Genomic DNA, 26,366 nt, shown 5'->3' with positions numbered 1-26,366 from the left:
TAGGGAGTTTTCTGAAGTGTTAGTACATAGGCCTCATTAAAGTCAAGTTTACTATATTACCATCTAGAATAAACACAAGACTTCTTTGAATCTGGTTAATTTATACAGAGCTCTTTCTTTCGTACAAAGGAGAGAGGCTCCAGGGCCTGTAGCAAAAGACAGAAATGAACTTCAAGGCCCTAAGATGAAGTCAAATACATGGCTAATTTAATGGCAATCACCCTACAGAGTCTGTAATAAGCACTACATGATTAAGAAGGGGCAATTTCTATTCAAAATGGCCCCCTGTAGATGACCTATTAAACATTAACGTGAAAATTAACGTCTAACCTAAACTACTTTGATTCATAAGATGACCAATTTCTGCTCTTAGTGCCAAGACATGCCTCATCAGTGATGGACAACCTCCCAGTCCACTTTTCATGGACAGATGGTGAGCCATGGCCTGCCCTTGACTCCACATACTCATATGGATGCTTCTTCACACTAACCATAATGGGGTCAAGTGAAGGTTTAGAGACTTGGGGAAATAGCACACTAAAAGGTTCATTCATAATTTGTTGGAGAAATGGAGAAAACTGAGAGGTACAAGGGGTGGAGTGGGACACCTCTATTTTCTGTGAAGTGAATTTTCTGACATCCTTTAACTCAACTACTGTTGGTCAACTGCTCCTTAAAAGATAATCAAGCGATAATTCTCAGTAATGTTTACGTGCATCAGTAATCAGAAACGACAATTATCTTAATTTCTAGTTCAGGTCTTTTTCACATTTGAATTCATTGATTATAAAACATCTGTACTTGAATCAAGTGTCAGAAAGTAGCCTTTGACTCTAGCAGTTTTCTTGGCTGTATTTTTTTCAGAGTTGTATAGCATATTCTATAAACAACTTATTTAATAATGTTGTCTGCTTTATAGTATTCCATTAAGTATTCAAATGCCTTATCTGCCCGTTGAACTTCTTTTCCTTAAAATGGATTCCTGACATTTCTAAAATTAAATACTGTCAGAGGAAAGAAGAACTTTGCATTTATCATGTACCAAATGATGCGCTTTGACCACTTAACAGATGATGTATTGACAACTATTCAAGGTTCACATTTATGGTCTCAGTTTGGAACTGGGTTTCAAGAAGTGTACTAAGTGCACATCCCAACCGTATTAATTAATTTCAGGATTTACCATATTTAGTCCTCCAATTGTGTTCATTATTGATATGAAATAAAGCTCCCCAGAGCAAAAAAAAAAAAAAAAAGGTAAGATGACAGCTCAGAACTAGGTTAAAGATCAAATGCTGTTAATATACAACTATAAAGAGATGAAAGAGGAAAATGGTAAATTGAATATCTGAATCAGATTCCATGTGTAAACATCATAACTCTTGACAACCTGCTAAAGCCAGCCTGTTCTCAAATTCAATTAAGAACATTACTGGATCATGATGGACTGATCATTATACTAGTTACGTCAGAAAAAGTAATTACTTTGATTTCTGTGTATCCAGCTGGTTGCCACATTCCTGAAATCAGAACCCTCCCTAAAAGGACCAAAAATACTAAATAAATAAGGAAGCAGCATTAGCACTTTAAAATTACTTAAAGAGAAAGGCAACTTATCTAGAAGGTAGAACAGCACACGAGATATTTGTCAAAGCATTTACCATCTCTACAGGGTACTTTCATTTGAAAGCTGAAATTAAGTCCCCAGAAGGAGATACTGTGAGACTCAATGTCATTTTCACAAAGTCATGTCCTTCATTAACACTAAAGAGTCTAAGTTCAATTTTCATGAATTATTGTTAAAACTGGAGTCAGTCGATTCATTTAGAAGCCATACAACCAGTTCTAATTCAGCAGAATATGTAAAAGAGGCACTGTTTTTATTTTTTTAACAGAATCTAAAGACTGCACTCCTTCCGTTTAAAATCTCTGCAAATGAACCTTCTTGGAAAAAGTTTCACAATTTCCTAGAATTTAAAACAAGACAAATCAACTCCATGCTTTTTTCAGACTTCTTACCTGTGTTGCCAAACTCAAGACCTGCTGTACCAGCTCCTGCATTTCTGATGGTTTCTTGAGAAACAGCTTCACTATGGCAGTAAGCAGAGTGAGCTGTACCTAAGCAAATGTAATTTAATAGGTAAAGTGAAAGGCATTTGCATTATTCCACACCATGAATTCCAAAGTGATATTTTCCAAAATATGACTTACTATGAGGTCTTTCTGATTTTGATTAAGAAACAAAGGTTAAAACTCAGCCAATATCCACAATAGCAGTCAAAGGTTTTCATCAACTGAAAACTCACTAGCCTCCTATCTCCAAACTGCATTTTTTGGCATCAAAAACTGCCGGTATGTTTCTGGCCCAGATAATCACCTGTATTTCTTAAAGTACATGCTAACATACTGATGGCAATAAAACTGGTTCCTGACCAAATCCTTTATTATTTACTTCCACCAAAAGCTACAACTTCCAGGGAATTAGGGAATCATTTATCATACTGAGGCAAGAGCCAAGACAGTAGAATTATGCCAGATCACAACTAATTAAGAGTGGCATGCTAGGGCTTCCCTGGTGGCGCAGTGGTTAAGAATCCGCCTGCCAATGCAGGGGACACGGGTTTGAGCCCTGGTCCAGGAAGATCCCACGTGCCACAGAGCAACTAAGCCCTGCACCACAACAACAGAAGCCTGCGCACCTAGAGTCTGTGCTCCGCAACAAGAGAAGCCACCACAATGAGAAGCCCTCGCACTGCAATGAAGAGTGGCCCCCGCTCGCGGCAACTAGAGAAAGCCTGCGCACAGCAATGGAAGACCCAATGCAGCCAAAAATAAATAAATAAATAAATGAAACAAATCTATTTAAAAAAAAAAAGAATAAAATTTTAAAAATAATAATTAAAAAAAAAAAAGAGTCGCCTGCCGAACCATGAAACTACGGCTGGTATATGTTCCTTGTAGGGCCTATTAAAATTACTACGATAGATTACACACATGAACTTCAATTTGCAGTGAGTACAAATGCCGGGGAAAAAGCTTTAATAATTTATCTGCTTCTCTGGGCCTTTGACTCGAAGGTCTCTCAGTTTTGGTAGAAGACAGACAGAAGATGGGAAGGAGTCTAACCATCCACAAAGAATCTTTTCAAACTGCACATGCCAGCCTTCACCCTAGACAGAAACCCCAGCTGCAACTGAGCCACAACCATTACTAACAGCAATGGGTAATCATCTTTAGGTGACAGAAAATTAAAAAGTAATAACTACTGCTCTAAGTCAGTAGTTGTCAAAGTGTGGTTCTGGACCAGCAGCAGCAATAGCATCACCACCCTCAACCTTGTAAGAAATGAACATGCTTAGGCCCATCTCAGACCTACTGACTCAGAAACTCTAGGGGTGGGGCCCAGCAACCTGTCCTTTAACACAGGTTAAACACCAGTGCTTAGGTGCTTCTAGGCTCATTAAAGTTTGAGAACCACTGTCTAAATTAGGCAGGCTTGTTCCAACAGAAGTTAGCACAACTGAAAAAGGTCACCCCTTTTTGGGAGAAAAATGAACATACTATATGTGTATATAAATTCGCACACATGAAACTGCCTAACTTTTACCTTTCCTGAAGTCGTCCCCAAAACATCTAATACATTAAGATATAGATGGGAACTTACCTGGGTGCTTTCATCATGAAAACCTTCCAGGAACCTCTCTAATAACTCATCTGCATTGTCAATTCTTTCAGCATATTCTCCCACAATCCAAATCATAGCTGCTGGAGCATCTGGCTCATCCAGTGAGTCTAAGTTCTCACACAAAGTGGCAATGATACTTTCATATCTGATATAACAAAATGGACTATGGTTACTGAAGGCAAAACTGAGAAGTGTATTTAACAATGAAGCCTAAAAAGCAAAAAACCATGGACAAGGTACCCTAAACCACCACCAAACTACAAAGACTTTTAGCCAAGAGAATGTACAAGCTTTAAAGCCAGAAAATTATAAATGTCTTCAATTTTCCTTCAATTATGTTTTAATAACTAGACCATAAATCTTTATAAAAGCTTATCAGAAAAAAAAAAAAGCTTATCAGATATTCTTTTCACAAGGAAAAACTAACCTATGGTTTAAGATAATACCACTACCTTACATTTCTCACAGTCTTTCTCATAACTAGATCAGAGAAATTTCCTATTACTTCATTTTACCTTCATCGTAGAGGAACAGAAATTCCACTTTACTATTAGGAAAATGGAGTCAGACAGTAATAGCATCCAGAAACAGTAATTTTGTCTCTTATCCACCTATCTCTGCTTTCTATAGAGATCTTTATGTTCTTTCCTCCCAAGGCACCCACACTAATGATCTGTTTTTCTGAAGAAATAAGCAATTCAAGTATTTATTTTTACAGGTCTATAGCTCTCATTCTTTACCATGTTAAATCCATCTCCTTGGCTAATGTGGTTTTTTTTGTTTTTGTTTTTTTTTTGCGGTATGCGGGCCTCTCCCGTTGCGGAGCACAGGTTCCGGATGCGCAGGCTCAGCGGCCATGGCTCACGGGCCCAGCCGCTCCGCGGCATGTGGGATCTTCCCAGACCAGGGCACAAACCCGTGTCCCCTGCAGCGGCAGGCGGACTCTCAACCACTGCCCCACCAGGGAAGCCCGGCTAATGTAGTTTTAAACATCAGAATGAAATTGTATAATAAATGAGATATGGACAACTGAATAATACACTTAATTGCCCTATTTCCACTGATTAAACCAGGTTCTCGATAATGCTTTCTTAAAATTAAACTATCATAATCCCTCAGTAATACAAACCAGAAATGGACACATTTCTTTACCAAGCATATTAAGGTATACACCTCCCCAATTAATCAAGAAGTTTAGAAACCCAACCCTCCTCTTTCCTGGGAGAGTGGTAAAAGTATATGATCCTTTTTCCAAAAATACCATTTCTAGAATTTATATATATATATATATATATATATATATATATAATGCTTAAAAAACCACTACCTTATTAAAATATTTCTTCTAATTCTGAGTCCACCACTAAGCTAACTAACTGTAAGTCACTTCGTTTCACATTATCTTTAACGATAATCAGAAGCCTTAGCACAGTTCATCTCTATGATTATAAGGTAAAATGAGATTTAGGATGCTTATAAGATCTGCTCTTATTTAACTCTTTCAGATTCCTTAATTGTTTGCCTTCAAAAGCAAATCTGAAAAAGTATTTTTGTTTCATAACTAAGAGGCCTCAATGTGAAAATTTTTGTGGAGTGAAAATGTAGATTTTGTATATCTTAATGGAAGCAGCTACAATACTTCAGAAAAGGCCTGAAACTCTGACAGTTCACTGTTGCATGTTCTATAATTTTCTACAAGTACTAGGTAACATACTAAGTGAATAGTGAAGCTGTCACCTCCCTGGCTTTTACAATAAGGTGACCATATAATTTATTATTCAAACTGAGACATTTCTGACAGTGAAAAGGGGCACAATTATTAATTATGCCTGGTAAGAGGCATAAAATGGATTATTCCCAGACAACGTGGAATATATGGGTATCCTTATTTAATAGTAACTTCATCACCAAAGAATCTGGCTAACTTTAATATATGCCAATTGACAATACATATTCAGACAGCACTTCAATTCTTCTAAGAGTGATAAAGCAGAGTGAAAAATCAGATTTTAATCCTTGTGCTAACCAACTTATATATTTCTGATTTTTAATATTCAATTATGACCAGTTACTTTACAAAGATTAATTCTTACCTAGCCAACCTCAAAGTGCCTTACTTAAACATTTCCTAAATGATCTGAGGAAGAGGGTCAGAAGTTTCTGGACGTACTTGGGATATTTGCGGAAGATATAACAATCGCCTCTTGGACCACATAATTTACTTTGGTTTGGACGAGATCAAGCAATGTGCTTACACAGCGCTCTGCAGATTGCTGCAAAGAGGAACATAATGAGAAGTCAGATGATCCATCCAATAACTGTAGTGGGATAACTGAGGACATGGAAAGGAGACGTGACCCATGAGCCCCCCCCCCAGCAAACTGGGGGCTGGCGAATAAGCCAGAACTGCAAACAGTCCTGATTGCTTTGAGCCCCCACCCCAGCAAACCGGGGGCCTGCAAAAGAAGCATTGAGCGCTTTGGGCACTGATCCATGAGATGTCCTCAGTATAATCAGAGTGGTGGGAACGCAAGGAAATGTCCTTGTGCTACTTCAGTATAATCAAAATAATGGTGGGAACTTTATGCTGTTCTTGCGTTCAAGGACGAAGCACGGTAGGTTCTCACGAAAGCCAATTATTGCTTGTATAATTAATAAAAACATAGGTTGCTGCTTTGGCACTTCTGAAATGTTAAGAAAACAAGTCTTAAAGTGTAAACCTAGATAATGTTTTAATAAAAGCTACCACAGCAGGGCAGACGGCGCTGTTTTGCCTGAGCGAGCAGCAGCCCTCTACTGCTGTGCTTTGGCACAATTCATCTCGTGTGATGAGCTTACTTTTGGCCCTGTCCTAAGAAACTACAACAATAACACAATCTCAACATAAAAAATATTTCTTTTGGAACATTCAGGTGTATCAACTAAACTAGACTAAAAGATGAGGTATTTAATTTGACCACACTATACTAGAGGCTGGGTTATCTGATGGAGATATACAGAAGTTCTAGATATACTCCAAATTTTACTCTCTACAAGAAACAGTTCAAGTGAAAAAAATCATCTTGGATAGCCAGGATGACAGAAGTGAGAAGAAAGCATAAGTCAAGGTAGAAGGAAAGAATAAGAATGAAAGAATAAGCCAAGCGAAGAGGTCTTTATCTGCAGTTCATAAATGAGCACAGACAGAAGGCATCTTTAAACCTCTTGAAATGAAACTGCCAAATTTCATTTGTGCACACAAGCATATTTTCCTGGGAGAAGGTTTACAATTTTCATTATATTTTCAAAGTTATCTGTGACTCAAAAAACTCTTAAGAAAAATTTGCCATCTTCTGGGCTATATAACTGCAAGTCTATGGCCTTAGGTAAACTGCAACTTTCCACAGCCTATGCTCATCTATAAAATAGAATTTAATCTATTAGTCTTTCATTAATGAAGGGAATATGGAAGAATACAAGTGACAAAACTAATGTATTGAAACAATAAGTCATAGTTTTTAAAAGAAGGGTTCCAGAAGAGAGATCCTAAAAACCAAGGACTGATTTATCATATATTACAATGTATTATGATGGGTCATTCCATTATATGCCTCCTGATAAGGTGCAATAGGAAATTCACAGCAGCATCTAAGAGGTATTCTTGCCTAAAACACTGAATATGAATATTACCAAGCCTCTAGATTTAATTTTCTAAAGGGGATGAAGGAATGAGATAAACAACATCACTAAAATACTATCAGCCAAATCTAGACTCTGGAAAATTCTACAAACCTAATGATCTAGTCCTTTCAACAAATGGTACCCAAATAAATAAGTAAAGACGTAAGAGACATATTAACCAAATGCAATGCATAGCTAGCTCTCGTCTAGATTTTGATTTGAACAAGGCAACTGTAAGAAGACATTTAGACACAATTAGGGAAAACTGAACATGGACTAGGTACTTAATGAGATTAAGAGTCACTGTTTGTTGAGTATGGTAAACGATATCATGACAATTTTTTTTAGAGGACCTTATCTATTAGATATACACATTGGACTACTCTAATAAGATCATATCTGAGATCTGCATTAAAATATAACGGTAACCCACTCCCTTGAAGGGGGAGGGAGAGGGAGAAGATCAAATGGGAACAGCAATGTGTTGCTATTTGTTCAAGATGGATGGTGGGTATATGAGAGCTCATTAATCAATTTTACCTTAGTGTATACCTAAAAATTTCTGTAATAAAATCTTTTAAAGGTATTATAATTTAAACCATTCCAAGCAATATAACGAAAACAAAATTGCATCTTGAGGTTATTTATATGAGGTCATATATATGATGATTCTGTTCTCTTTTATTATTGTAGTTTTCCCATTTTTGAATTCTATTTTATTCATTTTCAGCTAGTTATTTCCTGTGCTGTTATTACAACAGCAAAACAGTTGGGAAATTTTAAATATAAAAGTTATGATAAATTATAAAGCATGTAAGGGTTAAATTATCAAATTAGATAGTACAAATAAAGTACTCAGCATAAGGCTTGATAGAAAGCTAACATTTACTGAACCCTTAGTTTCATTATTATAATAAAGATAAACAAAAGGCCATCTCCCATGATGCATCAATATTCAAAAACAATTAAGTCTAGGATAGTAATTTTCAAGCAAATTGTCATCTCACCTATATTGCTTTTGATTAAATTTTAAAAACACCATTAAAGCAGTATGGCAGAGGAACAAAAGTAAATATCCAATCATTGTATATACAAAGTAAGTCCAGAAACATAAAAAGGCATACAGACATATAAAATTTAGTATATGATAAAGGCAACATTTCATAACAGTAAGGAAAGGATGAATTGTTCTGGTGTTTGATCCCCACACTCTTATGTTTAACCAAACCATTGCCATTAAAGTAGAAAATAAAAGTGAATTTTATATAACTTTGAAGTGAAGCACAATTTTCTAGGTGGTCCACTAAAGATATCATTGGGAGAGGGACTTCCCTGGTGGCTCAGTGGTTAAGAATCCGGCTGCCAATGCAGGGGACACGGGTTCGAGCCCTGGTCCAGGAAGATACCACACGCCACAGAGCAACTAAGCCCGTGACCACAACTACTGAGCCTGTGCTCTAGAGCCCGTGAGCCAAAACTACTGAGCCTGCATGCCACAACTACTGAAGCCCGAGCACCTAGAGACTACGCTCTGCAACAAGAGAAGCCACCGCAAGGAGAAGCCCGCGCACCGCGAAAAAGAGTAGCCCCCACTCTCCACAACTAAAGAAAGCCCACACACAGCAACGAAGATCCAATGCAGCCCAAAATAAATAAATAAATTTATTATTTTTTAAAAAAGATACCATTGAGAGAAAATGGATAGAACTCACTACATAAGGAAATGTGAACTCCTATGCATCAAGAAGTCAAATGAAATCAAAAGGAAAATAATTGGGAAAATAACTATTAATGAAATGAAGGGGTATTAAATGAATTAATACCTTTAATTAATTATAAAAAACTTTAAAAAATCAATGTGGAAAAGATAACACATTGAAAAAAGATACACATGCCATGAAAAAGCAATTCCAAATGGCTAAGCGTAATGAAAAAAATGTCACCTCAACTAGAGATCAAAGATTTAGCTACAAGGATCCTCCTTATAACCATTATTTGGAAAAAGAGCAGAAACAACTTTAAGGTCCATACAGGAAGGGAAAGGCTAAATAATTATGAAGCAATCACACAGTATGTCTACAAACCACTAAAAATGATGTAAAATATTATCAGTAACATGGGAAAATGTCCATGTATAATAAGCAAAAAAAGCAGACTACAAAACATAAGTAAATAGCATTTGTAGAATGATCTCGTTTTTGTAAAAAACACACCTGTTTATGGAGGACTATGTAAACAAAGACTTAAAATCATGTCCACATCATCTCTGGAAGGGTAGAAAAAGCAGAGTGTTCTACTTTTAACTTGTCTATTTTTAATGATTTTATGTAGTAAATACATATGCTTTTTGTTTGCATAAGACATAAGTCAGTACCTTATCTTGAGCTACAAAAATGAGAAATGGTAAACACCAAAGAACAGAAGAGTGGGAAGTGAGGAATACCTTAACTTAGTGGCTTAATCTCTCTCAAACAAAACCAAACATATAAATAAATCTCCCAACCAAATCATTTTATTTGTAAGAAAAGGAGGGCAGGGGTTTATTTCCTCCTTAAAGAAACAGGTATACACTGTAATATATACAGCTTTAAATCTGTCAATCATACCTCAATAAAGCTGGAGGTGGGGTGAAGAGTAAAATCTATTAAAAAAAAACAACCAAACAAAAAAGAATAGGCAAAAGTTACTGAAAAAACAGTACTATGAAATTGCTTTTTCAATGTTATTTATTGACTCAATGGCTTATGCTTAATCTTTAACCTAACCAACTTAATATGATAAAATTATACATTTTTTTCACCTCAGGATACTTAAAGCAACAAGGAAACACTTGTACTTACAGTCATGATGAAAAAACAACTCCAACTCTTAACACCCAAATTTTACAATAGGCCCTGTTATCTTAGCTAAGCACTAAACTAAAATTCTTTTTTTCTCATCTGTCATATCTTTGAAACCAACTACACATTAAAAAAGGGTCAGATGCCCTGAGAGAAAAGAAGCAGCTCAGTCTGGAAGCTACAGAGAAAGGCTATTACAATTCCCTCGCTGGTTCCTGCCCTTGTCCCATGGATAGGTTAGTTAAAAACAGGCAATCACTGCCTCTCCTGCCCCAATAACTGTGTCTGGACTAGGCAACTCTTTCCAACTAATAACTTTCATGATTTAACCAGTTCTAAGAAAAGTTCTTAGGCAAATCCAGGTAACTGGAGATAAGAGAACACTATCTAAAAGGCAGGATTCTTGAAGGCTGATCTTAAGCTTCCAAAGGAGGTTCATTCCTCACACACTCGTATTCCCACCAGGGCACCCTGAATCAAAGGAAGAAGTGAGAGCCACCAGAAGTTCATCTCTTCCAGAAGATGATGGATAACTTTTCCATTTAGTCACAATAGGTGGTACTAACAGCCGCTAGGAATCTAGATGCTTTGAGAACACTTTCTAGTAATTCCAGGGATAGAAAAATCTCTTTAACTTTGGAATGAGACTCTGCAAGAGCACTGTCAGAGAGGTTAGTAAGACAATGACATTCTGGCAGTGAAAAGCACAAAATGACTCTTCTGCTACCAAAATAGCTCTGAAAATTGTCTGCATTAATACCATAAGCAGGTGGCTATTCCACAATGAGAAAAGAAAAAGGTTAAGTAGTGGTGGTAAGTTAAGAAGTGTGGTAGTAAAAAAAAGATGTAACACATCAAGATCCAATAAACAGATTTTCCCATTTCTCAAATGGAGCAACAGAAGTATATATGGAGCAACAGAAGTATGTGAAGCAACTGAGCTGGCAGAACCAGAAGTAGAAACCAGGATTAATTAACTTCTTGCTATAACAACTAGTCTACTAAATGATTTATCAGTGGTAACTATATGAAACAGCATTCAGTAAATAAAAACAAGGAAGGCCAATTAGGAATTTGGCTTTCAGAGACACTTCTCTCACACAGCATCTGTTTCCTTCTGTTCCTGTGAAGCACTGGTCATACTGTACAAATTATTTTAGTAACTATTGTTGTGAAATCATATGGCCCAATCTGACTCAAAGTAGAACTGTAGGGACTTCCCTGGTGGTGCAGTGGTTAAGAATCCGCCTGCCAATGCAGGGGACACGGGTTGGAGCCCTGGTCCATGAAGATCCCACATACGGCGAAGCAAATAAGCCTGTGCACCACAACTACTGAGCCTGTGCTCTAGAGCCCACAAGCCACAACTACTGAGGCCACTTGTTGCAACTACTGAGGCCCGTGCACCTAGAGCCCGTGCTCTGCCACAAGAGAAGCCACCGAAATGAGAAGCCCCCATGCACCTCAACGAAGAGTAGCCCCCACTCACCGCGACTAGAGAAAGCCCACGCGCAGCAATGAAGACCCAACGCAGCCAATAAATAAATAAATAATTAAATAAAATGTCAAAAGAAAAAAAAGCAGAATTGCATAGTCAAGTAGTAAGAACAAATATGGAGCTCTGAATCCACAATATCGTTGTGCACAGAAGCCACCATTAATTGCAACAAACTTCTGAATGAGGAAAAACAACAGAGGCTTGGTGACTGATGAAGCAGTGCATTGTAAGTTGTAGCCCTTAATACCTACTGGAAGGCTGCAACCAAACTAGGACCAATCTGCCCTCTAAGACCACAGAGAAGCTCTTCAAGAGGACTTCGAAGTAAATATCAACTCCCTGCCCTAAAGCAGAAACCTGCTAGTCAACAGCCCTGCCTATGTGCACAGAAGTCCTGACAACTTTTCTGTCATCTCATTTTTAGTATAAATAGGCAGCAATTTACTGTAAGTATGGTATACACTTCAATTAAAAAGTCATATATAAACATGCAACCATCACCATAAAATACTCCAGATAATTAAATTCAAAGTGCAGAAGCAAAACCAAAAACTGTAATTCACATCACAAGAGATTTAAGAAACTATTGCAACCACAAAAAGAGGAATGCTATGAAAAAGTACCCATAACAAGAAACAGCAATGAAGGGAGGCTGTATGGAAAGATGGCTGTGCAGAAGACAAGAAAGCAACCACCCAGACTGGAGTAAGGACTGGAAGGACAGAGGACTGGAAGAGAGAAGGGTCTAGAACAAAAGAAAAGTTTTATTAATTTGATATTATGCTTGAAAAGCTGGAAGAAGATAGGAGTGCAATGAAGGCACAATGAAATTTTAAAAAAAGACAAAGACCATTATAAACTACAGAAAAAGCAAAAGCCTTCATAAGAAAGAAAACGCAATCATTTGATTGTGTAGGCTCTACATATTTACAGGCATAATACGCACAGCAAGCTTTGCAAGACTCTAGTTGATAGAACAAGAAATAAAGGTATATTATCTCAATTTACAAAGATAATATAGGAACAAAAACCTCATGATATAACTATACAGGGGATCTCTACAGAAGGGTAGAAGTAGGAGTGATGAAGTATATGAACCAAGTTGCTTCTCTCATAGCGGAAAGTTAATAGACAATGTCTACAATTGGTAAATCAATAATTAGTAGCATAAGGATATTAGAGATATGGAAGTAATCAAAATAACTAAAACTAGGAACAGAGTTAAACATGATTCCCTCGGGAAAGAGAGGGACCAGGGACAGCTGTTTTTCATTAAAAATTCTTTAATATTTTAACAATGTGCTTTATTATTTTGATAAACTTAAAAATGTAAGGAAAGAGGTGAAGAGAATACCCAGAGTCCCACAACGTGATCACAACTACCATGGGACACTTGCCTCCACCTTGATGGCACACCGTCCAATGGCCCGCCCAGCTTTGCGCACGAAGTTGACATCCACCTCTATGGCATATTCCTTCAGTTCTGCCAGAACCTGTTAAAAATCCATGAAGTGAACAATCATTAAGGATTCTCCAACAGCAATTTCATGGCCTAGGTTTTTCTGAAGGCCAGATCTTAAGATCTAAGTTATTAGATCTTATCTTGAATCTACTTTAAGTCTGACCTGAGCAACGTTGGCTTGGGATGCCAAACGAATCATGATGTCCAATTTCTCTAGTTTCACATAGATGGGATCATTGTACTTCACAAAGAAAACTTTGATCTCCTGCTTCAAGATTTCAGGCCTGTGGTACACAGAAACACAAGATAAGGAAGGTGAGGCGTATACTGATATATCCTTCTGAGTCTGCATTAATACCTAACCTGTGCTTCTCTGCTCTCCATTCACACACTCCACTCCAGGAGAAAACAACTCACAAACTTCCTCTACACCCCTCTAACCAGATCCATCTGGCAGACTATTTTTATCCTTTTTAAGGAGTAAAGTATATATTGCCAAGAAGAACCACTGGAAGAACAACAACCTGATCTAAATTACAGCCTGAACCATATTAAGCAGACACTAGCTATCATACAACTAAGAGTTCCTTCAGAAAAGAAACTAAATTGTAGAGCAACACCAGACATTCATTGTAAGAACACTCTAAAATCAACTGTTAGCCTCCTGACCCTGGGCAAGTTGCTCTACCATACAGTATTTTCATTTCCATACATTAAACAGAGTTTTAACACAGTCCTCTTTAATAATGATGTTATTAAGTTTAATTCAAAATTACAAACACTTTAATCACCAATTCATTTTTTCCCAACCTTTTCTGGACGATTAGGTTGATGTTCCTCAGGGCGACATACTGCACCTCTGGCTCCCCAGACAGCAATGTGACAAGTGGAGGGGCCAACTTCTTCAGCAGCATATTGTAGTAGTCAGAGTCCTTGGGTAACAACTCTAGAAATTTCATTAGGACTTTTACTGCTGAAAGCACCACTGCTGAGTTGGCGTGAGATAGCCGAGGAGTTACCCGCTCACAGATACTGAGGACAGAAAATGAAAATTAGTACCTTAAATGACAATTTCTTTGCTGAATCCAATCTATAAGGTAATGTTGTCAGAGGTTCCCATGGCCCAGGTATAAAGAAATTAGAAAATCAGTTAGAAAAGTCAAAACTCCATACATAGGTAAATTTGGGATCCAACACTGTGGACGCCTCAATCCCAGCAAACTACAAACAGAGCAGGGATCTCAGAAGACTTTAGGAAACCAGCAATAAGGGATGTTCAAACTGGAAGGGAACTAGCCAATACCCCAAACACCTGAAGCTCACACCATTTAACTTCCTATTTTATAGTCCACTCTGTCTCCCCATATTATGTAAGGGCTCCCTGCCTCACAGCCCTCTCCTCAGCCTATAAGAAGTCAAATTAAGCATTCTGAGAGTTATTTCATAGTGAGAGATATCAACCAACTGTGGCTGAAGTTTCACTGTAAGATGCAGAATGAGATGGGGTGACAGGGAAAACCACCCAACCTCTTGCATTCAGCATAATAAGGGAATCTCGGGAAGGGTGTTTGTTTGTTTGTTTTTAACAACACAACACCACTGCAATACTCTCTCAACCTCATCCCCTTCTCCTAGTCCCTGCCACCTACACTTAAATGTCTCATAAAATATAGAATATTTAGTTATCCATTGAGGGTTCTTCAGAAATTAACCTAATTTTGATAGCTCTTAGGCAACGTGAGTGGCTAGCTGACTCAGTTAAGGACACAAGGTAAGTAAGCTGTGTATTTCTCCCTTCCTCCTGTATCTACTTGGCTGACTCCCTGACCTCCTTTAGGTGTTTATACAAATGCTACCTTCTCAGGGAGACCTTTCCTGACCACCCAGCATTTGTTAGATCTCCTCCTTACTTTATCTTTCTTGTTAACACTTATCATCATCTGACCTATTATATGCTGTATTACGTATACATATTATATATACTTCTGCCCTATCCCTCAGAATAAGTGTTCCATAAGAGCTATGATTTTTGTCTGTCCACTGCTATATCCTCAGAGCCTAGAACAATGTCTGGCATACAGCATGGGCTCAATAAATATTTGCTGAGTGAATGAGTAAGTGTGAGATGTCAATGACCTAGAGAAAATAAAATTGTATGTAAAGTTCTTTCCAGAAGATATTTGTACTTTCAGTGATGGAAAGAAACTATCAGGGTGAGCTTTGGTTAAATCCAGAGGGAACAATTTCCCAGACAAGTGAAGAGCACTTACATTATAGTAGCTCAAGCTTTAGCCGGGCAAGGAAGGTTCCTATCTACCATAATTAAAAAGAAGAGCCAGGACTTCCCTGGTGGCGCAGTGGTTGAGAGTCCGCCTACCGATGCAGGGGACACGGGTTCGTGCTCCAGTCTGGGAAGATCCCACATGCCGCGGAGCGGCTGGGTCCGTGAGCCATGGCCGCTGAGCCTGCGCGTCCGGAGCCTGTGCTCCGCAACGGGAGAGGCCACAGCGATGAGAGGCCCACGTACCGCAAAAAAAATAATAATAATAATAAATAAAATAAAATGAAGAGCCAACAATTCTTCAGAATTATTTTGCCTAGTACAGTGCCTATATACACAAAATGCTCAATAAAAACTGATGATACCTCCAATTCTGTAAACTAAAATGTATGTATGTGTATATGAAATTTAGTAGTCAGTATCTGATAGTCAAAGAAAATCTGCAACACTAAAGTGGTAGAGAGCTGAGCAGAACAATCCAGGTGTGCCTTCCAAAATCTTCTCCAAATTCAGACTGATGTGATTCCTATATCTAACGGAAGACATCATACATTTTGCTGGCTCCAACACAGTTTCTCTAGTACTAATTATAGGTATAAGGCAGCTCAATAATTAGTATGAAGCCACTTACTATGCATCTAAAAGAACGAAAATTTTGTTACTACAGTGAGAGACGCTCAAAAAACCTTTGCCAAATGGCTAGGAATTGCTGTATGAGAGATGTGAGACCATGATGAGGGAGAGTTTTTCAGAGGGTTGTAACTATACTGTTCAAAGAAGAAATGAAAAATACACATCTCCTCTTAGGAAGAGCTATTTTTTGCATGGTTTACTCTACCACCTAAAATGTTCCTAAATACATTGAGAAAATACCACAGGATAGCAATATATATCCCATAAGCCACTGATTTTCTCAACGTAACAGACCCTTATTCTAATACAGACTGAACCGGTCAAGACTCCTAGATACTATCCAGAAAAACAGACTGACCTCTGAGCCTCCCGGTCATCTTTAGGGTTGTAATTAGACAGGCAGTCCAGGATGAAAATCTGGCCCCGCTCGGTACACTCATTCAGGGCTGTCAGTAGCTTATTAATGTTCTGTGGATTCAGATCGAGTAAGTTGCTGTTTGGGTGAGATTCACTGATTTCAGATAATGCTGCTACAGCATTAGCCACCACCTGGGAAAGAAGCAGATATGACCTTGATTTGTCAAGAACAGTACAACTATTTCTCTGGATCACTTCATAGATCTCAACCTATAACTGTTCCTGAACATTTTATGCAGTCAGCTAGAAAGAGATATACTGCTTTCAAAATGTATAAAAAACCACTAATGATGGCATATATAGCTTCCTCATGGTCAGGCAACACAGAATTAAAACAATTCACATATTAGCAGAGAGTTCCTCATGATTTACTATTAAAACAATAATAATTTTAATAGTAGTCAACACTATCAGTAGAATTAAGACACATGAACAGCTGTAAAAGAAGTGAAGGTTATGGACTTCCCTCACAGTCCAGTGGTTAAGACTCGTGCTTCCACTGCAGGGGGGCATGGGTTCGATCCCTGGTTGGAGAACTAAGATCCCACATGCCTCGCAGCCAAAACAAGACAAAAAACACAAAACAGTGAAGTTTAAATATGAAACATGTACATTAGGCAATGGAAAGAAAAATCTAGGCCAAACAATTTTATAGGTGTATGGCCGTGCATGTACTGGGGGGTGGGGAGGTGATACTTCAGGTGTCAATCACACCTTAAGTCTCAGAGTAAGAAAATGTGACCTTGAAACCATAGTTCACTGTAACATGATGTTAGGAAAGCACATAATCTCCATGAAATTCAATTTCCTCATCTGAAAGTGGGATAATTTAATGCACCTCACAGATTAACTTTAGTTTGAGGATAAAATCAGATGACTTATGTATAAGTGCTTTCTACAAAGCCTTATACAAAGTTAAGGTGGCAATATTACCATAGTTCATCAAGACTAAGTTGCACAGTTTTTCATATTAACATCTCTGAAGTTGGGATATATTTAATAATCAACGGCATGTCAGTTTAATAGGAGGTATTTTTCTTTCTACATAATACAGGAAATAATAATGCATCTTAGAATCAATGAAATATGGTACCTCAAATGTATCCTTAACTCAGGCAGTATGATAAATGAAAAATTGCTACCAAATATAAGAAAGTACACTTGTATCCTGACTTAACAGACCCAGAAATCCATACTAGCTGCAAGAAAAAAAAGTGGACACTTTATCAAAATTACAGATTATGTCTAATTTAACTAAGAAACCTACAACCAATGAATGTTTAAAGTAATTTTAAGATTATAAAAACACCCAAAAATAAACAAAACAGACAAAAAACTATAGCTCTGTACAACTGAATTTAAAAACACATTTTGCAGTGAGGCTCTCAGCTGTTGCTAAATATTAGCACAGTAAGGCCATATATAAATATTCTGTAAGCATAAGTGAGATGCAATAGGTAGCAGCTTCATTAATTATGTATATTGAAAAGATTCTCAAAAATGTCAACTCACTTTTAGTTCTGACTGAAGTCCCTGTTAAAAGCTTGAGAAACTAAGAGTTGTATGATTATCCTTTTGCTAGCAAGAGAAGAAACATAATGGTTACAGTTTAGCTATTGATTTTAATATCCATGTCACTTGGGTACTCTGCAGATTATCCCAGTATATGATTTTACCTAGAAGATAAATTCTAGAGAATATGGTTTTTTAAATCAAATAATACATTGATGACAGTATCCATTAACTAAGATAATGATGCCACAAATGGAATCACCTTCAGTTATAACTTAGTGATCAGGAGAAAAAATTCCAAGATGAAAAAAAATCAAAGGTTCACTTGGTAAGTATGATTATGGATATAATATTTTATTGTTATTAACACAAATCGAGAAGGATTATCTAGTTCACCTATCACATGATAGCATGCATGAGGTTCTTTCCTGACTTAATTTTTGTTTGCCAAGCATGGTCTTTAGTAAAAATTAAAAAGCATGAAAATTGAAACAATAATCTCCATCATCTCAGTGCTTTACATGCAGGGAAAAGGTACTGTGTTTCCCCTGTATAATACACTTAATACACTGGATTACAGGATAAAGGATCAAAATGTCACACTGGAAGAACAAATGCCTGTTTTCCTCTCTTGCTGCCAACACATGCCCAGTCTTTGTTACCAGTTCGTCCAAAACAAATGTCCTGTCGCAACTTACCATTTCTGCCAGTCAAGCTTTTTTAATGTTAAAAAAAACTAAACATGAGGTCTGTTAACAGGAAATGTTGAACAGAATGAACAATTAGAACTCCTCTGCTAACATCACAGGTAACTGGAAATTAAACCACGTATATAATGCAGCTACTGAAGTATATGTTCTGGTGGTAAAACAGGCAATTTTCACTTATTATCACATTAAAACAAGAAAAGAAACAGGGAAAAGTAAATCTAATTAAAAGATCCAGAGAGATCAGATTATATGATTATGTTTAGAAAAGTTTGCATGGGGAAAAAAGATCACTGCCAAATGGTCACTGAGCCAATGACTGACCAGAGGAGATACACCCCCAATAACAAAACTCTACTGATATTCCTCTAAAATTCCTTCTATTCTACCTTTCCACTTTCATCTCCTAATCTTCACATTCATACTGCTAAGTTTTCAGAAATATACTGAGGTGGGCCAATAAAGAGCTGCTTAGAGTTCTCCTGGTCAGTAAGCCATGCTTCTCTCACTCTAATGGAAATTTAAAATGAGCATCGAATCTCAAGCAGGCAAAGACTGACTTCAAGACAGCAGCTGGGTAGCTGGGGTATACAGGACAACTCACCTGTCTCTGTGTTTCTTTGGAATTTTGTATAGAATGTAGTACATATATTATCTGTTTGTAAAAATAAACTTTAAAAATAATGTATTGAAACATGATTTACTTCCTCTTCCCAGAGAGCCTTCCCCAAACAATAATTCATTATCAAAAGAAAAAATCTGACTCTTGCAGTAACTGCCCTGGTTTACTAGTGCATTAAAACAAAGGTTATGTCTCTTTCTCTTGTACCATCACTTTGAATGTGAACTAAGACTAACATGCATAACATTTTCCCCCTAGAAAACTGGCAGTTCTTTTAGGAAACACTGCCATGAAAAGAACAATGGCCTTTTAATTATAATCTCAGAAAAACTGGAGTTCCCAAGAAAGAAAGGGGTTTCTAAAGGAAGTTTTGCTTTAAAAATGGATTTATAAATAGGGTTTAAGTGAGTTTTCTCAGCACATTGGTTGATTTACAAAGAGCTGGCATCTAGGCTACAAAGGAACATATCCCATAGCATCAAAAGAAATTTTTTTTTAATTCATCTTGCCTCCCAATTATGGTAAATTCTGTTCTTTGGAAGACTGCAATGAAACATTCCTCCTCCCCATACCACCCATACCCCCTGTAGACCTAATATAATATGTATACTTAACAGATATTAAACACAAACATATACATACATACAGAAGTATGCGTGCACGTGCATGTGTGTGTGTAAAATCACACTCAATACTAGACAAATTTTTCTCTGCCTTAACTACAGACTTCCCTTCAATTTGACAGTTCATTGTGGACCCTTGGAGCCTGCTGAATTTTTTTTTTAATGTAAGCAATTTGTGTTTTGACTTACTTTATACTATACCTAATAGAATTGGACAAAGAGATAAAAGACAATAATAGCTAAAACTTACTGAACACTTACTATGCCATTTACCTTCCCAGCAACTCTAAGGTAGTTGCTATCAAAATCCACCTATTACAGATAAGGAAATAGGCTTTAAAAATGAATTTATAAATAGGATTAGAGAAATTCAGTGAATTGCTTAGCCAACAAAGCTGGAAAGGGAAAATGCTTGAATACAAACTCAAGACCTGGGGCTTCCCTGGTGGCACAGTGGCTGAGAGTCTGCCTGCCAATGCAGGGGACACAGGTTCATGCCCCGGTCCGGGAAGATCCCACATGCTGTGGAGCGGCTGGGCCCGTGAGCCATGGCCGCTGAGCCTGCACATCCGGAGCCTGTGCTCCACAATGGGAGAGGCCACAGAGATGAGAGGCCCGCGTACTGCAAAAACAACAACAGCAACAACAAAAAATCAGGAATTGGAAAGATATGTCCCACTCCACAAATATTAAGCAGGGAGAAAAGAGGGCTGGATATCTGGGGCCTACAGCCAAGAAAGCAAAGGAGAATCTAGAAGCTGGTTTGTGCCCAACATAAGTTCCTTGCACGAAGCAGCAGAGAGGGCCCTCTGAAATCCTGATTAACATACATTCTCCTTTCCTAGCAAGTGCCTCCAAATACAGTACAAATAGAACACTTACCAAGAAGGAACACCCCTTAAATTGCCCTATATTAAAATTTTTCTTTAAACATTATAAACCTATGCACATGCTAACTTCCAAAAAATGTAAACTAAATTCTTTCCAATGATATCATCCATCTATGAATCACCAGACAGAAAGAATGAAATGTTATAATGATCCTGTACATGGTAGCTAAACACAGAAAAAGAACAAAAATTCCATGAGGAGGAAGAAAGCATGTTTATTTTCCAAAACAATTTAATAGAAGCTAATTTTAGAAATGCTGTCTGATTTTTGCTTTTAATGTAGACTAAATTCCAGGCAGAGGAAAAAGAAGTAAACAAAACAAAACGAAACAAAAACCCTAATAAGAACAACCTTATTACTGTGTTCATCAAATCTAATGATAGGAGAATTCTGACTGGATATCCAATAATATTAAGGACTTTCTTTAATGATCAGCTGATTAAATGAGTTTTTCATTCTTAAGATGTTTGGGATTTGCTTTAAAATCATCCAGTAGGAGAGGAGGTGGGGGTCAGGAAAGCATGTATGGAGAGTTAAATTAAACAAAACTGGCCATAGGTTGGTAACTACTGAAACTACAAGGTAGATATTTAGGAATTTATTATACTATTCCCTCAACCTGAATATGTTTGAAAATTTCCACAATAACAAAAAAGTTAATCAACTACTGTAAGACCTATTCAATAAAACAAAATTAAAAGGCAGCTCCTGTAGTTTCCACTACATCTGAACCATAAGCATAATTTCTACAAAGATAAAATAGGTAAAACCCCAGGTTACTGACACTACAATGATATGCCCAACATTTGTCAGCCTTGGAAGATAAAACAGTGAGGTTTCACCTGGCTTTCTTCTCCCACCTGGCAAGGATGCACCAAGCCCAGCTGACAGAAGGCTCACCATATAGTCTGAACTGGAAGACAAACTCTGGCATACAGAATGCTTAAATCATGAATATTCCTACTCAATGGCCAATACTTCTCTAGAGGCCCTCTTTTGGAACAGAGGTTGCTTATTTGCAATGCAGACACTAACCATATCAAGAGACATTTCTGAAAAGGTTTTCTGAGGTAGAAGAGACTGTTCTTGAGTCCCTGGGAAAAAGTTACCTTCACAAAGCTGTTGACAGCCATGATGGCCATGTCTGGCTGACTCTTGGCATAGTTCATCAAGTAGAGATACACGAGCTTCTTTAGTCCCAGGTTGTCAGTCTGCATACACTTCACTACATCTGGAAAGAGAGAGCTGAGAAAAGAGGAAGGGAAAGCGAACAGTGTTGGTGCCAGGCTGTTGGACAGAACACAAAGAAACAGCCTTAATTTAAAAAGTGATTTGATGTGAGGACAAATGTCCACTAGTGATAATACTTACCACAGAAATGAATTACTAAAGAATTTATAATAATGGTCCCAAGAAGATGTCTAAAAATAGATTTTTAAAAAATATTTTACTATGAAAATTTTCAGATTAGAGACAGCAGTTTAATGAACCCATGTATCCATCACCCAGCTGCAAACAAATATTGATACATACCCGATCTTGTTTCATACACAACCTCAACCCACTCGCCTTCTCCCAGTCCCTACCCCATCTAGTTGCTCTAAACAATTTCTAAACAAATCCTTCACAAACATTTCATATATAATATTTTAGTGTATATCTTTACAAACTTTTTTAAAAAATCACTATGTCACACAAAAAAATTAACCATAATTTTTCATATCAATTATTTGCAGTTCAAAGCACTACAGTTGTTATGCTTTTTAATGCACATATTCTTCCATCCCTGACCAGTGGGAACTTATTTGATTAGTTTCCTTATTAAAACAGTTCTCAGATAATTAGGACCTTTGTTCAAAATTTTAACCATTTTCAGAAAATGAAACAGTTCTAAATGTGTGTGCCATGTACACATTTAGATTCTATTGTATATATACACCCATGAAGGAAGTGACCAGTAACAGGTATTGGGACTCAGACCCTAGGTTAGAATCCTGGCTACATTACCACTAGCTGTATGACTTTGGGATTATTCTTTAGCCTCACCAAGTATACACTGCTTGATCTCTAACATGGAATAACTTCTGATTCAGAATAATCTCTAGTTCAGAAGACATGAGGACTATAAAAAACATTGTAAGTAAAAGCATCTGTCCCTGTGCCTGACACAGAATGCACTTAAATTTAAACTTCCCTTTTCTTAATGACATTAGGAAGGTCATCATCAGCCTTAGGACCTTCTCAGATGTTTGAGTTACTACACCTTACATCCACCACTAGATGCTGCAATTTACTTGGCATTCTTGTACTCATCCATTTCTTATCAGCAGCATTTGACCCAACTAATAAAAGGAAAATCAATGCATTTCATATTAACATAAATATTTTAAAGTAAAAATCTACCTATTTTACTTATTTTTTTTAAATTAAGATGACATTGTTTTAATTTTTGCCAATCTCTTTAATGTCTACTTTAAACAAAAACAGCTGGATTCTCACACATGCTCCTGCATTCAACCTGTTGTAGAATGTTGTTTAGCTGAAGTGTAAGAAGAAAATCCATTTGCATACACGTATATAAATTGGAAAATGGAGGAGTATTTTAATAGCTTTTTCATATAACTGGATGTTCTCCTTTGATACATTAAAGAAAGACAAATGGTTGTTTTTCTTTTTAGTCCACAAATGGTAGTTTCTTAAAAGTTAGGTACAATATGGAATCTGAAACCATATCAATAAACTTTCTGTACTTGGTTGCATTAAAATCCATTCATTTATCACTTATTTTGAATGGATATTTTACCCATGCATAATTTTGTGATGTATGCACTGGTCATTTGGAAAATATTGGTTCAATGAGTTATGCAGATCTTCTCTATGGTGGCATATTTAATTATACAGCAGCAAATAATCACAGTCATTAATTTCACCACCCATCTCATCAGAAAAATCTCTAAGTATTGGGAAGCTATCAAGCTCACGATGGGAGATACAAGTTTTCCAACACTCTAATTTTTACTTTAAAGTCGAAATTTATCTACTGTCAAATTTTTTCCCTTGAAGTGACAGGTTCACTTTGTTCATTTTTTATAAAGTGTCTCCCAAATACTGAAGTCTGATTAACTATAGTTCTGTCTGTCAATCTTTCTTTCACAAAGAAATGGCGTTCCCAAGTCAAACAATTGTGCAAGGGCTTTTTTTCAAGTCAACCGTCACACTTTGCTATGCAGTAGAAGTACTTTATGCCTAATTCCTATTTCATCACACAGAATATTAAAAAGACCTGAACTCAAGGTTCAAGGTTTACTGAAATAAATTTTTAGTGCTTCATGCAGGACAGTCCTAAGTGAAACTGCCCTTTTTTCCTGCAAGCACATGATGGTGAAGAATACAATGACTACTTTTACAGTTTGGCACCACTGCCTTAATTCACACTAAGGCACCAGCCATGCAAATGTCAACACAGTGAAAAGGGTAAATAACACCTAAGTATTATTACAAGAATAGCTTTGACTTCATGGATTTCATGGAAAGGATCTCGGGAATCCTCAGGGGCCTGCAGACAATCCTTATTTATTTCCAAATGGCCTTCCTAAATTACAGGAAAAAAGGGAGGAAAAACAAAAAAGACACTTTGGATTTTGTTACCACTGATTTTCCTCTTGAATTCAGCAATTAAAGGCAGAGTTGTAAAGTTGAGGGCACTGGCTTGAGCCAATTAAAGTACACATGGGCTTCTGTTTCTCAGTATATTTTTATCATCTTCTAAAACTACCTCAGCAACAGATTTGTAACTGTGCCAGCTCTCAGGAGGTTTTATGCTAGATCTGTATGCAAGTGAAATCAAGCTCGTTTCACTCAAAAAAAAAAAAACTTAATCACAGAGTTAATATAAAAGCAACTACACTTCCTGATGTTTCCAGTGGGACAAACTCATTCTTATACGTTCTGACTGTAATAGCTTTAAATAAAAAGCAGTAGGGCTTCCCTGGTGGCGCAGTGGTTGAGAATCTGCCTGCCAAGGCAGGGGACACGGGTTCGAGCCCTGGTCTGGGAAGATCCCACATGTCGCGGAGCAACTGGGCCCATGCGTCACAACTACTGAGCCTGCGCGTCTGGAGCCCATGCTCCGCAACAAGAGAGGCCGCGATAGTGAGAGGCCCGCACACCACGGTAGGGAGCAAACACGGTGAAGAGTGACCCCCGCTTGCCACAACTAGAGAAAGCCCTCGCACACAAACGAAGACCCAACACAGCCATAAATAAATAAATTTAAATCATGTGGGCTTCTATGAAGACCTCTGCTTAAAAAAAAAAAAGTATTAAAAGCCATAGAGTAAGAGTCTAAAATGAGCAAAGCAGAAGAGATTACCCTTACCTAACATCTTTCCCCACAGTCATAGCAGCAATCACTTTCTTCACAGCCTCCTTCCTCTTTTCTTTCTTTTCATTGTTGAGTTCAGCCTTTAATTCAAAGATTTCTCCTAAAAGACAACAAACGGGTGAGGTCCCAGGATCAGAGAACTAGAGCAGAACACTGTACCATATAGCAAATAACACAACAGCTGACCAGTGGCAGGGCTGCAACTGAAATAGGATTATTTAAAAATTATAGGATAGGTACAGTTCAAATCCCTAGAATATTAACCAACGCATTGATAAGGATGCTATTTTGGGGTTATCACCAGAGAGGAAGGTGTAAGCCAGATCTCAGGAAGCACAGAAGTGGGAAAAAGGAAAGATATCTCATGATATCTTACTACGATGGGGAGAGAACAGCATCTGAGGGATGATCTCCCATCAGAATTTCAAAGTCCTGGGAAAAAAATAAATGCAGGCAGCAAACAGGTTCACAAATCAATGTTTTCAAACCAGAAGAGACTCCTCATTCACCTACTCTCAACTCCACAAACAACTGAGGCTCAAAGGTCACTAAGTGAGCGAGTGACAGAGCTGGCCTTAGAACTGTTTCTCCCGACTCTCTAATCCAGTGTTTCTCAATGTTGGCTACACACTATTACCCGGGAAGTATCTAGAAATGCCAATGCTCAGGCTCCACTCTGGACCAAATAAATCAGAATGTCAAGGAGTAGAACTCCTACGTTCACATTTTTTAAAGTTTCCTCAAGTGATTCTAATGTATAATCAGGGTTGAGAATCACTGCTCTAATTAGTACTTTAAGATGATAATGGGCTTTAAGGCCCTATCCTGTTCAATCAATCTAAGAACAGAAATAATAATCCTGAAGCTTCACGAATGGTACAAACCAGAGTCATTTCTAAAGGTATAATCTTAAATGACTGACTGCTCAGGCCCTGCACCGTGAAATGCCAGGACTGTCACCACTATTTTAAGGCCCAGGCTCACCTATCTTCAGAAAGCTGGAGCTGAAATAAGAAAAAAGGTTAACAGCCCTCAACTGGTTTTAAAATAAAGAAGAAAATATACTATAAGACCACGAAAAATAAGTTGACTATTGTCACTTCAACTTTCAATCCACAATATTGCCTCATTTTCTTCCACCTTTATGACTG

General features: G+C 37.5%; 1 protein-coding gene across 1 annotated transcript in view; it reads right to left on the bottom strand.

Moving 5' to 3' along the window:
- LOC132511537 (AP-2 complex subunit beta-like) overlaps positions 1-26,366 on the bottom strand; it is a 192,376-nt gene that overhangs the window by 157,919 nt on the left and 8,091 nt on the right. The window contains 10 exon segments of the mRNA XM_060134757.1: positions 2,020-2,118; positions 3,665-3,830; positions 5,856-5,877; positions 5,880-5,958; positions 13,081-13,176; positions 13,309-13,429; positions 13,956-14,177; positions 16,418-16,608; positions 21,941-22,076; positions 25,210-25,315. Coding sequence (XP_059990740.1) covers positions 2,020-2,118; positions 3,665-3,830; positions 5,856-5,877; positions 5,880-5,958; positions 13,081-13,176; positions 13,309-13,429; positions 13,956-14,177; positions 16,418-16,608; positions 21,941-22,076; positions 25,210-25,315 — 1,238 coding nt within the window.

This window comes from Lagenorhynchus albirostris, chromosome 20, assembly GCF_949774975.1.
Source record: "Lagenorhynchus albirostris chromosome 20, mLagAlb1.1, whole genome shotgun sequence".
In the NCBI taxonomy this organism is placed as follows: Eukaryota; Metazoa; Chordata; class Mammalia; order Artiodactyla; family Delphinidae; genus Lagenorhynchus; species Lagenorhynchus albirostris.
The sequence above is the reverse complement of the archived record's forward strand: the minus strand, read 5'-3'. Positions and strand labels throughout refer to the sequence as shown.